We start from the raw sequence: 12,631 nt of genomic DNA, 5'->3' as shown, positions 1-12,631 counted from the left end.
TCCCCTGAGCCCTGCTAAAAAAATTTTTTTTTAAGTCTTTTTTTCCAACTCTTATTTCCTAAGGAAGCAGCACAGACAACTTGCCGTGTATCCTTTTGGACATGTCCTCTTTGAATAAACAAACATAGAAAATATTTAAATATAGCTATAGTTATGGTCTTCAGACCATTTGTAGTCTGCTTTATCTGTGTGTGTGTGTGTGTGTGTGTGTGTGTGTGTGTACACAGTGCTGAGTTCCAACCCAAGGCCTCATGCATGTTAAGCAAGTGTTGTGTCACTGTGCTGCACCTCAGTCTGGCCTTTTTGGTTTTAGCTGAAACATTTTGTTATGTTTCTCCATTGTCATTGTTCAAATTGTTTCACGATTTGGAATGGTTTAGTTTTATTTTTTGTGGCACTGGGTATCACATGCAGGACCTTCTGCGTGCTAAGCATTGCATCTCCATCCTCTAAATTGTTTAAAATATTTTCAGTGGCTGCCACCATGTCTTATTAAAGTGACAGAGCATTTGAGTATGGAGACCATGTTCAAGGTTGAAGGGGCCTGTGACTTCCTCCTGGACCACTGGGTGGAATGGGAGGTTGAGGGGTCCAGGGCAACCTTTGCAGTTTCCTCTAAGCCTGTGTTTCTCCTCCAGCTGGTGACTGCCTGTGCCATGCAGGCCTTCCACAGCCTGTTCCATGCCAAGCCTACTCTGGGCACCCTGTCTGCAGAGCTCAACGCACAAATCATCACGGTGAGCCTGAAATGGAGGTGGAGGTGATTGCTGGGCAGGAGGCTATGCTGAGGGTGTACTGGCCCTACTGCTTGTCTGCAGAGTGAGGGTGAAATGATCTGGGCTGCTCCTGTGGAGGAGGTCAGGAGATAGGCGCTCAGACAGGAGACCAGCCATTGACGTCAACGTCAGTATCCCCAGGAGCCAGGGCCCTGACTCTTTCTTTGTCTTTTTCTCTTTTTTTCTGGAGGTGCTAGGGCCTGTGCATACTAGTCAAGTGCTCCTCTGAGCCATATCCCCAGCCCCTCCTGACTTTCTTGACCTAGTTAACCTCATAAACTCTAGCCTGGCCTCGTGTTCACAGTTATCTTGAGCAGTACTGGTAACCTGAGATCTGTGGTGGGTTTTGGGAAGGGGGCATAAATCCCTCTAAATCATTGGCAGTTTTGTGTGTGTGCTCACATGCATTTCCCCAGAGAAGTGCTGTGGTTTTTGTCAGAATCAAAGGGTGTGTGAGGTGCCAAACTTCTGCTCCTAGAGGCTGTGCTTCCAGAGTGTTAAAACCAGGAGCAGTATGCAGTGTATTGTATATCAATTAAAACTCACTAAATCTATTTTTTGTCTTATGAAATGCAGTTGAAATATTTCCATTACCTTGGTTGATAATGTCTGGAAATTACAAATATATAAAAATAATTTTGTAGGAAAAAATAAATGCATTCTTCTTATTTGAAAAAAAAAAAAAAAAAAAAACCAGGAGCAGGGACAGCCAAGGGGGCTGTGACTTCTGGCCAGGATACTGCTGGTATCCTGAAGGCAGTAATGGGTCATCATCATTGGGACTGCTGACTGTTCTTGCTCAGTCTTCTGCTTCTTCTCTCTCACCTCCAGGCCTTGTATGACTACGTCCCAAGTGAGAATGACTTGCAACCCCTGCTGGCCTGGCTTAAGGTCTTGGAGAAAGCCCATATCAACCTGGTCAGGTAGGGATGAGGTGGAAGAGGAATGTCCCGAGGCCTCCCTCTAGGCTGCCTGCTGTGCAACACAGCTGCGAAGGATGTGAACTGGAAGCTGGAGAGGCCACTCTGCTTCCTGGGATCTGGGGGCTTTTCCTTGTCGTTGTTTTTTTTTTTTTTTTTTTTTTTTGGGTACTGGGGATCGAACCCAGGGCCTTGTGCTTATAAGGCAAGCACTCTACCGACTGAGCTATCTCCCCAGCCCCTTTTCCTTGTCAAGTGTGCTGGAGACCAGTGCTTATTTTTCTGAAGCACATGGTAGGCAGCACAGCTGCTAACAGAGTTTGACTCCTCTTGCCAGACCATTTACCAGCCAGTGCTTAGCTGGTTCAGTCCTCATCCTTGTAGTGCCACTTTGTGTGCTTAGTTTGTCAGGGCCCTTTGGCACCCCACCCAGGCTAATGGTTACCTCCTCTGAGTTTTATAGTCCTGCAAACCCAGTTTCTTCATTCTGCTTTCTCTTTTTGCATTCATTCAGGGTTGAGGCTTGGGCACTTAATAGTAATTCTACTTTTCTGGAATAAGGGTGGGACGAAAATGAATATACAGTAATCACTTGACAGCTTACATGGAGATACTTTGCCTGGAGCGAAGGTCTCTAAACCCTAGCTCTGCCACAGTGCTTTTTTCTTCCCTTTACGTGAAGGATTCCCATACCTTCTCTGGCCTAGCTACATGCTGAGTGCTTCACATCCATTGTTTCACATCACCATCACACCTCCCCATGAGGGAAGGTCTTAGCCCTGGTTTATAAACTAGTAGCTGAAACCATGCGAGATAACTTGTCACACAACTGGTCTCCAACCAAGGTCAGCCACGCCCAGGGTCTTTTTCCTACTCCAGACCACCTTCATGTGGAAGGACTAGAAATGGTAAAATCATCCCATTTGCTGCTTCTCAGGATTCTGGAGGAGCATGTCCACAGTGTGCCCAGGACATGTCTCAGGATGTTTATTGTAGCATTAGGTATTGACAAAAAAGCTAGAACAACTAAATGTCTCATAGGGCAGAGGTTAAATGTAGATTTTGAAATACTATCCTGACAATAGAAATATACTTCTAATGAAAAAACTCCAAAATGTATTGAGAAGTAGCAAGATGCAGAACAGCAGACATAGTCTGATTATTTGTATTTATATGCTTTGGACCCAGATTGCTGAGATATGAATCCTGATCTCATTACACCAACCTGTGTTACTTGACTTCTGTTTCTCTTTGCCTCAGTTTGGAATTATAATAGGACTAATTTCAGTAGTTGTTGCAAGGCTGAAGTGAATGAGTGTCTGATGTTATTTCAGTGATTGGTGAATTTTGTGTAAAGGTTAGCAATTGTATGTTTGTATATGTGTAAAGACTTCTGGAAGAGTATTTAATACATTTAACCTTGATTTCCCTCCGGAAAGTGCCTTTGAGGGTCAGACCAGAAAGGTGAAAAGGAAGGCACACCCTTCATTCTATCCCCTGAGAACCTATTTGAATTTTTTTTTACCACATGTAATTATTCAATAACATAATTATTCAATAACTTCAATGACAGTACCTCTTTTGAATAGGCCATCAGAAGGGCCCTGTAGAGTCCTGCAGTCAGTGGTTGTTTTTGGACCAGGGCTATGAGGGTTGAGGCTTGGTTGCCTAGTCTCCTCAGTGGACCAGGCTCCACAGAAAACTTTTGTTTTGCCAGGTTGCAGCGGGACCTGGGGCTGGGCCACCTCCCTCGCTTTTTTGGAACTGCGATGACCTGTCTTCTGTCCCCACACTCACAGGTGGTGACAGCTGCCACCCAGAGCCTCAAGGTACTGCAGCTTCCTCAGCCCCAGCTGTAGCTAAGGAAGCAGAGAGCAGAAGTGCTTCTGCTTGCTGCTCCACCTCCCAACTTGCCCCAGACCACCAGTTTGGTCTTGATGGAGTTCTCCCAGTGGGAGATGGGCTCAGAACCTTCCAAAGGAGTCCTCAGGCAGGGATGAGTGCCACTGGGGGCTGCCTGCAACCCAGGCAGCTTGTGGTCTTTTTTTCATTTTTTGTTTTTTGTTTTTACAGGAGCTCCTAAAGGAATGTGTGGCTCCACACATGACTGACATCGGCTCTGTGACCTCCTCGGCCTCAGGTCCTGCCCAGTATATTGCCAAGATGTTTAGGTGAGCATGTGGTTAACATGTGAGCATGTTAAGAGGGCATGAAGAGCTGGACCTGGTGCCACATACCTGTCATCTCAGCTGCTTTGGAGGCTGAGGCATGAGGATCATAAGCTCAACGCCAGCCTCAGCAAATAGAAGAACTCGTCTGAAAAATGTAGCTCAATGATAGGGTGCACCTGGGTTCTATGCCTAGTATACCCCCCAACCCCAGCAAAAAAAAAAAAGAAGGCATGAGGAGTACTGAGTAGAACGTTCTACCCAGTGACTGGTGCTTCACTTACCACTTACTGTGGGCTGCATGCCTAGTACTAGGCACTCTGGGTACCTGTCTAACCTTTGTGAGAGCAGCTCCTGCCATTGGAGCACTGCCACACTGTCCGCTGTGCCTACACTGGGAAAGGTACCATAATGTGGGGCCTAAGAGTGTGGACCTGGAGCTCCTACTGTGGAGCTGGGATTGAGTCAGCTCTTAACTGCATAACCCTTTAAACCTCAGGGTCTTTGTCAGCCAAAGAGAATAACAGTAAGGTGAGGACTGAATGAAGTAGCTCTAGGAAGGCTCTCAGAACAGTACCTGGCACATGGTCAAGCTTTCAGTAAATAACTTCTAGTGATCCACATGGTGCTAGAAGATCGCTAATACCCCCATTTTATAGACGTGAAGTAGAGGTTACCCAACCAGTGGCAGGCTGACCTCAGAGACCTCTCTTTTGTCCTTGTGTTGCACTGCCCTTCATGTTGTGAGAGGAGCCACTCATAGACACAGCCACCTGCCTTCGATTCCCAGCAGGACAGTGTGGAAACTGAGTGCCAAGCCCCCTTGAGCAATCCCAGTTAAGGGGCTAGGGTCCTGGGTGTCTCTTTTGGGTCTATCTGCTTAGCTTCATGGGCTGGCACTATGGTGACTCTTCCATGGTGGAGAGAGGCCTGTTTCCTGTCCATCTAGGATAGAGTTTCAGGAAAACTCAGGAACTTGAACTACCTCACAGCCATAGTCTGTTCCACACTGTCCCCTGTCAGCTCTTGTTGCTGAAATCTCCAGGGAGTGGACATCATGGGGAGATGGTGCAGATAAAGTTGTGCACAGCCTGGAAAGGACTAGAGGCTTTCCCCTCTGCCCAGGCCACCTGATACTACCACATTCTGACTTAGGTCGGTCAGAGAAAGCATGGGATAATGACAAACAGCAGGCCAGGGAAGCCCAATGTGGTGGTCACCGACAGAGTGCCCCTGCAGGTTACTTAAGCTCTCTGGCCTCAGTTTCCCCATCTGAAAATGGAACAGATTACTTCCTTACAGATTTTTCTTGAAGCACTAGGAGTAAACTCAACATCGGTAACAGTGTGGACACTTTCTAAATGTTAGTTGTCCCCCTTCTCTCGTGGGGCCCTTTCCTTAAAGGCCAGCTGGAATCCTGTAGCCATTGACTTTTCTTGGTTGATGCGTGTGTGGATGTGACCATGACCCTGACTCTGCCTGCTCCCTGGCAGGGCAGTGGAGGAGGGCTTGACATACAAATTCCATGCGGCCTGGAGCTCCGTGTTGCAGCTGCTGTGTGTCTTCTTTGAAGCATGTGGGAGGCAGGCTCATCCTGTGATGAAGAAGGTAAGCTTGGGAGCTGCTGGGCCCTTGGCTTAGGCTCCTGGAGGGGCACATGCATCTGCTTTCTCTGCACACCACCCCTCACTCACACCTTGATAGTGCCCATGGTGGGTGCTTGGTACTGTGTTCCCAGAAAGGTGAGTGGACCAGTGAGGAAGGAACAGGAACTCACTCATCTTTTTGAGAGGTGATAGTTTTGCAACTTAGGGTGTCTGTGATTCTGCCTTCCCTGCCCTTGTCTTTGATTTTCAATTCTCTGAACTTTGTTTAATGAGGGAGTACAGTGTTGATGTTTTAAACAGCCTTAGGCTCCAGGGAGATTGCTCGAGTCTAGAATAAACCATTTAATGACCCAGGATCACCCAGGGATCCTGAGCAGATCCCAGCTCCTGGTCAGCAGGTGGAATAGCTGCTGGCCTCAAGGGCCTTCCTCACTGACTCCCCTGCACTGTTGGTTAGAAAAAGGAGTCACCCTGAGAAGGAGGGTTTGAATAAACGGCTTGACCAGGCCCCTAATGGATGAGGTTGGCAAACTTGGCTTCCTCCATAAGACTAGTGAGGTCCATGAGAAGCCACCCTGGGGAACTGTGGGAGCCAGAGGGCACAGCTCTGTCTTCTCAGTGCCTGTTAATTCACTAAGTGTTGCATGTGGGTCTGCCTTTGCCAGGCCTACCACTTTTCAAGGTAAATTGGAAATCTACATTGTATGTGCAACCTCCCAGTTTTTTGCTGTTGTTAATTGAAGTCAATTTTTAAAAATTCTGGGTCTTGGGGGAGGGATCAGACACATCAGTGGATGTTATCACTGTGTGTGATGCATTTAAGCAGGGCCTAGAATCCCAAGCCCTTTTCTTTTGGTGACGGATTTGGTCTGAGTCATGGGTCCCTGCTCACCACATAGATCTGCAGTGAGGTTAGATAAGGAAAAAAAGAACCTTTTTGCTGATTTAGTTATAGTCAACCTGTGAGCATAAAAAACACCTTGATTTTATTGTTATTTTTGAATTTTTTTGTGGTGCTAGGAACTGAACCCTAGGTGTTGTCGAGCTAGGCAAGTACTCCACCATTGAGCCACACCCCCAATCCAACACCCACATTTTATTTATTTATTTTGTACATGTGTGCATGCACACACACTTGCACTTGCTGGTAATGGAACCCAGGACCTCACACACGCTAGGCAAATGCTCTACCACTGGGCCAAACCCCAGCCCTGTGGGCATGTCTCACTGTGTAACCTCTCATCTGTTTTTTCCAGTGCCTCCAGTCCCTGTGTGACCTGCGCCTCTCCCCTCACTTCCCTCACACAGCAGCCCTAGATCAGGCGGTGGGGGCTGCAGTGACCAGCATGGGACCTGAGGTGGTGTTACAGGCGGTGCCTCTGGAAATTGATGGCTCTGAGTAAGTGTGGACCTTTTGGTTTTGTTGAAGTGCTAGGGGTCAGACGTATTGTTCTCCCCAGGGAAGGGTTTCTGCCAGTCTGTGCAGAGGGCCCTCAGGCAGTGACTTCCCCACTGTGTCCTTTCTTTCTTCCTCCCAGAGAGACTCTGGATTTCCCACGGAGCTGGCTGCTGCCCGTCATCCGGGACCATGTCCGGGAAACACGCCTTGGATTCTTCACTACGTATTTCTTGCCCCTAGCCACCACTCTGAAGAGCAAAGGTATAGAACCCTTTCCTTTCTACAGCCTGAGACCCCCACCATCTAGGAGCTGTAGTTGAAGGGACCAGAAAAGGCTCCGAATCCAGCACACCAGCCTTCAGAATGTATGGCAGCATCTCTCTGCCAGGCATCTGGCCAGCCAATACTCAAGCGCCCTCCCCAGCAGGGTTTCTCTTCCTCTCCACTCGGAGGCATGGCCAGGCCTCTCTCCCTGGGTCAGAGCCTTGCTTTCTGGAGGCAGACGTTGGCCCCTGCCAGGCTGAGCCACCACAGATTGGGTCTTATTCTTCCCTCTTGGATCACAATAAACAGTTTTGTCCTTTATTCCTTATGACAGCCCTTGAGATGAACTTTTAAACATTTATAATATATTTGTTTATATGTATATGGTTGCATTCTGTATGTGCAGATTCAGGGAAAGAATTACATCTATACTGAACATGTACCAGCTTCTTTTACTTGTCATTATTCCCTAAACAATATGTGTTATTTAAATTATATTAGGCGGACTAGGGATATAGCTCAGTTTGTAGCGTGCTTGCCTATTGAGCACGAGGCCCTGGGTTCAATCCCCAGCACCGCAAAAAGAAAAAAATAAATAATAAATTATATTAGGTGTTTTAAGTAAGTAACTAGAGAGAAAAATTTGAAGTATTTGGGAGGTTATGTGCAGGTTGTATGCAAACACTCTGCCACTTTATATGAGGGACTTGAACTTCTCCTAATTGTAATATCCACAGGGGTCCTAGAACCAATCCTTTGTGGATGCTAAGGGACAACTATATGTACTTTTATATACATAGAGATGCACTTTCATATGTATTTTTGAGTATTTGAAAATGATTATTACCTCCAGGGTTGGTCCTTCTGACTGCATGTCCTCAGTCTCTCTCCCTCTCTTTTGAGTCATGGTTTCTTGTCCCTTCATTTTCTTGTTCTTCTCTCTGTGTATACTACTCATGTCCTGTGTTAATCAGACTCAGACCTGCTTGAGGGACAGGCAGAGCACTGGATCACATTTCTTGACTTGGTGATGGCTCCAGGAGCTTTTGTTTTCATTGGATTTTGAGGATCTAGGGCAACACTGGTAATACTCATGTCTATTGCCCATTTTGTTAATGAAGTATTATGAGAACACATCTACATTCATTCTATTAAGGCTTTTACACTGTCTTTTTTTTTTTTTTTCACAGTACTAGGGAATGAACCCAGGGGCATTTTTACCACTGAGCTACATCCTCAGCCCTTTTTATTTTGGGACAGGGTCTGACTAAGTTGCTTAGGGACTCGCTAAGTTGCTGAGACTGGCCTCAAATTTCAGATTCTCCTACCTCAGCCTTTTGAGTCACTAAAATTATAAGCGTGTGCCACTACACCTGGCTAACTTCACACTGCTTTTCTTTCTTTCTTTTTAATATTTTTAATTGTAGATGGACACAATAACTTTATTTATTTATTTGTTTTTGTGTGGTGCTGAGGATCAAACCCAGTGCCCCCCGGGTGCAAGGCAAGCGCACTTCAACTGAGCTACAGTCCCAGCCCTCACACTGCTTTTTAATGGCAGTGTGTAGTTGTGAGACAAATGAAAGGATATGCAAGACCTGAAATATGGGCCCTTTACAAAAAGTTTGCTGCCCCTGGTCTGTGACAGTGGTTCTCAACAGTGGGTGGTTTTGCTGCCCAAAATCATGTGGCAGTGCCTGGAGACACTTTTCATTGTCACAACTGGGAAAGGGTGTGTTGGCATGTAGTGGGCATACACCAAGCATACAGCCGACCATCTTAAAATGCACAGGACAGCCCCACAACAAGGAATTAGGTGGCCAAAAATGTCTGTGGTGTCAAGGTTGAGAAACTCTTGTAGGGCAGATTTTTCTGATTTCAAACATTGTCTGATTGAATATACAGAAAGCACTTAAAGAAGAATATAACAAGGCCCTCAGTTCCCCCAACCAGAAAGAATTACTGCTGAAACATTATTAAAAAATTATTACTAAAATGTTCATGTATTTTTCCTTCCAAAAAATTTTTTTGGGGGTGGGGGCGGTTATGGAGGATTGAACTCAGGTGCACTCCACCACTGAGCCACATCCCCAACCCTATTTTGTATATTTTATTTAGGGACAGAGTCTTACTGAGTTACTTGGTGCCTTCCTTTAACTGAGGCTGACTTTGAACTTGTGATCCTCAGCCTCCTGAGCTGCTGGGATTATGGGTGGGCACCACTGTGCCCAGCTCTTTTTTAATGTATGTAAATATAAGGCACTGGTGGGGATTTTTTTTTTTTTTTTTTTTTTGGTACTGAGTTGAACCCAGGGACTTGTGCATGCTGAACACATGCTCCATTACTGAGCTCCACCTCCAGCCCTGGTAAAGTTCTTTGCATCTGTCTAAATTGGTGTGTCCCATGTATTTCCTCAGGACAGATGTATACACCCTCTTATATACATACAGAGATGTTTCTAGCAGAGTGGTTTCTACTAGCAAAGAATTTAACATGAGTCAACCTTGGTGAAGGTCTGCTTTGGAATGCAATGTGGTCATTACAAATAAAGAGGGCTCAGGAAGTAGCTCTATGGTGTAGAGCACTGGTCTAGCATGTTTGAGGCCCTGAATTCAATTCCCAGTACCTCAAAAATAAAACAAAACCTACAAAGAAAAAGAAACCAGTAGGTAGGGATAGACGGCCAAAGCATGGTTTAGTGACTTTGGGCAAGTTTATTTAATTTGTCAGGGTCTGCACCTCATCTGTGAAATGGGCAGGATAATTACATCATGAGGATTAAATGAATTAACCACAAAAAATGTGCATTATAGACTGCCGTGTAGAATTAGCTCAGTGAATGTTACCAACTTTATCATCAAGTAAACAAGTTACAGAACAATATGTGTATAGTATGTTCTGGTTTATATGTCTTATAAAGTATACCTATGTTTAAAGAAATACACGAAAGTCTTGAGGAACAGAGGCCATCCCTGGGGGAGAAGATTGTGGAGAGACATTACTCTCCATGTTATTGTGTATAATTACTCTCCATTACTGTTTTCCATAGGTCTGATTTTTTAGGATGAGTAAGTGTTATGATTTAATTTATGGGGAAGGGAGAATCACCCATATTCTTATTTTCACTGGGCCTTTGGTTTTAGTAAAACAAGGCCACAGTGGTGCCTAGGTTCACACTGTGTCTTTGTCTCACACTCCAGCAATGGAACTGGCCCAGGCAGGCAGCACTGTGGAGTCCAAGATCTATGACACACTCCAGTGGCAGGTAAGGGTCAGCTGGGGGGAGGCATGGGGAGGAGAGCACAGGGGCATGGGTTGTTAGTGTCTCTCTCTCCTTTGTCATCTCCTCCTCCTCCTCTCCTCAGATCTGGACTCTGCTGCCTGGATTTTGCACAAGGCCCACAGACGTGGCTGCCTCCTTCAAAGGTCTGGCTCGGACACTGGGCACGGCCATCAGTGAGCGCCCAGACCTGAGAGTCACTGTGTGCCAGGCCCTGCGCACCCTCATCACTAAGGGCTGTGAGGCAGGTACATGAGGGCTCCAGGGGTGGGGTGGGCAGCAGGTGTCCCTGGCCCCATCTCCTGGCCTACAGTGACTCACTTGACAGGCAGAACTGCAGAAACTAACATCCTGTACTAACTTCTCTTGTGCTGCTGCTGCTGCTGCTGCTATTGCTGCTGTTGCTGCTGTTGCTGCTGTTGCTTTTGAGACCCACAGAGTTAGTAGGAGGCTAAAAATGGCCTTGCTTATGCACTCTGCTCCCAGGGTCTGACACCTTCTGTGGAATCATGCAGTTGGTATCACAGGCCCTGGCGTAGGAGCTGTGCAGGAGCCCAGACCATTGCAGCGCTTGTTCTCTGTGCCCTGGCCTTAGCCTCTCCTTGCACAGAACAGCCCCAAACCCACAGGTTCCAAATCCTGCCATGGGTTCCCTGAAAGGATACCTCTGGGCTGCAACCCCAGCCACTGAGGTGGGGTCAGCTCATGTCCCTTCAATATAAACTTTGGTCTTTCTGCCAGAGGCTGACCGTGCTGAAGTGAGCCGTTTTGCCAAGAACTTTCTGCCAATCCTCTTCAACCTGTATGGGCAGCCTGTTGCAGCTGAGGACACTCCAGCCCCTCGCCGGTCTGTGCTGGAAACCATCAAAACCTACCTCACCATAACTGAGTCTCAGGTGAGCTAGTAAGGGAGTGTGAGAAATGCACTCAGGTGAGCATGATTGGGAGCATCATTGGGAAAAGATGAGTCACCACCTCCCAGGGTCACATGGGTTTCTGCCATCTGGAAAATGGGACCACATACAGCAGATATGGTTTGGGCTGTGCCTAAGGCTCCTAAATGGGGAAGCCACTCTGGGACTTGCTGCTACTGCTCCTTTCTTTTTCTCTTCTCTGGGTCTGCCAGTTGGTGAATGGTTTCCTGGAGAAAGCCAGTGAGAAGGTGCTTGACCCTGCCAGCTCCGACTTCACCAGGTAATGTGTTCAGGCTTCCCCACTTGAACTGGGCAGCTCAGGGAGCTGGAGGGGTATCTAGCAGAAACCCTGTGGGTTCACTCTGAAATTCTTTGGGGAAGTCTTAAGATATTGAGTGCCCCAGCTCTACCGAGAGTTGGACAGTTCCTTCTTCCTGAGAGTCCCTTTTGCTTGCAAGGGAGGCACGAGGACCCTGGAAAACACTGCCTGCATTCGGTTCCCAATCCTACCGCTTATGGGCTGTGTGGCTTTAGACAGATGATTTACCCACTCTGTGCTTCTGAGTTCTCATCTGTAAAATGGCTATGATAACAGTACCTGCTTTTGAATACTCTTTGAGGCTCAAGGAGTTGGCATTTATAAAGCACCAGGAACTGTGATTGGTACATTGTGAATGCTCGTTTAGGTGCTAATGATGATTATTGCTCACAAATTCCTTCAAGACCCTTTGTCTTCACTGTGACTTTTCTCACTTTTTTTTTTTTTTTTTTTTTTTGTGGTGCTGGGGATTGAACCCAGGACCTTGTGCATGCAAGGCAAGCACTCTACCAGCTGAGCTATATCCCCAGCCCTTGCCCACATTCTTGTAGACATAAGAACACTGATAGCTTGTCTCTTCTCCAGCCCCCCCCTTAACTTCTTTTTTGTCTGCTATTCTGAGCAGATTGTCTGTCCTGGACCTGGTTGTGGCCTTGGCCCCTCATGCTGATGAAGCTGCCATCAGCAAGCTGTACTCCACCATCCGACCCTACCTGGAGGTGAGCCCCACCCAAGCTCATCTGTGGGAGATGGGGCTTCAGGAAGGTGGGCCTGTTTTCATTCTTCATCCTTTGCTGCTTGCCCAGATCAGTCTAGTCTGTGTTTTCTGCCATGGCTTCCCCTTGTTCTGTGTCCTGCCTATCTGTCAACATAGGTGCCAAGGCTCAACTGAAATGCAACATCTTCTGCTAAGGTGTCTCTTGTAGAACAGGCTGTGCTCCTTTGCCTGCTCAGTCACTAGGCCCATTCTGGTCTGGGCTGAC

At 46.9% G+C, this 12,631-nt stretch overlaps 1 protein-coding gene and 1 non-coding gene across 3 annotated transcripts in view; one reads left to right on the top strand and one right to left on the bottom strand.

Moving 5' to 3' along the window:
* The window catches only part of Rrp12 (ribosomal RNA processing 12 homolog), a 31,743-nt gene that overhangs the window by 6,772 nt on the left and 12,340 nt on the right, over positions 1-12,631 (top strand). For both annotated transcript variants that reach the window (XR_007108859.1, XM_047554126.1), the window contains exons 9-20: positions 639-737; positions 1,608-1,699; positions 3,414-3,525; positions 3,770-3,867; positions 5,358-5,472; positions 6,728-6,870; positions 7,010-7,131; positions 10,336-10,400; positions 10,501-10,663; positions 11,157-11,311; positions 11,542-11,609; positions 12,274-12,367. Coding sequence is in view for 1 of the 2 variants with exons in the window: in XM_047554126.1 (XP_047410082.1) it covers positions 639-737; positions 1,608-1,699; positions 3,414-3,525; positions 3,770-3,867; positions 5,358-5,472; positions 6,728-6,870; positions 7,010-7,131; positions 10,336-10,400; positions 10,501-10,663; positions 11,157-11,311; positions 11,542-11,609; positions 12,274-12,367 (1,326 nt within the window). In the remaining variant the exon portion in view is untranslated. The remainder of the gene's footprint in view (positions 1-638; positions 738-1,607; positions 1,700-3,413; positions 3,526-3,769; positions 3,868-5,357; positions 5,473-6,727; positions 6,871-7,009; positions 7,132-10,335; positions 10,401-10,500; positions 10,664-11,156; positions 11,312-11,541; positions 11,610-12,273; positions 12,368-12,631) is intronic.
* Trnai-uau (transfer RNA isoleucine (anticodon UAU)) lies at positions 1,862-1,932 on the bottom strand. The gene has a single exon. It is a non-coding gene; the product is annotated as a tRNA-Ile (tRNA).

Source organism: Sciurus carolinensis, chromosome 5 (assembly GCF_902686445.1).
Source record: "Sciurus carolinensis chromosome 5, mSciCar1.2, whole genome shotgun sequence".
In the NCBI taxonomy this organism is placed as follows: Eukaryota; Metazoa; Chordata; class Mammalia; order Rodentia; family Sciuridae; genus Sciurus; species Sciurus carolinensis.
Note: the sequence above shows the minus strand (reverse complement) of the source record. Positions and strands in the feature narration are given on the sequence as shown.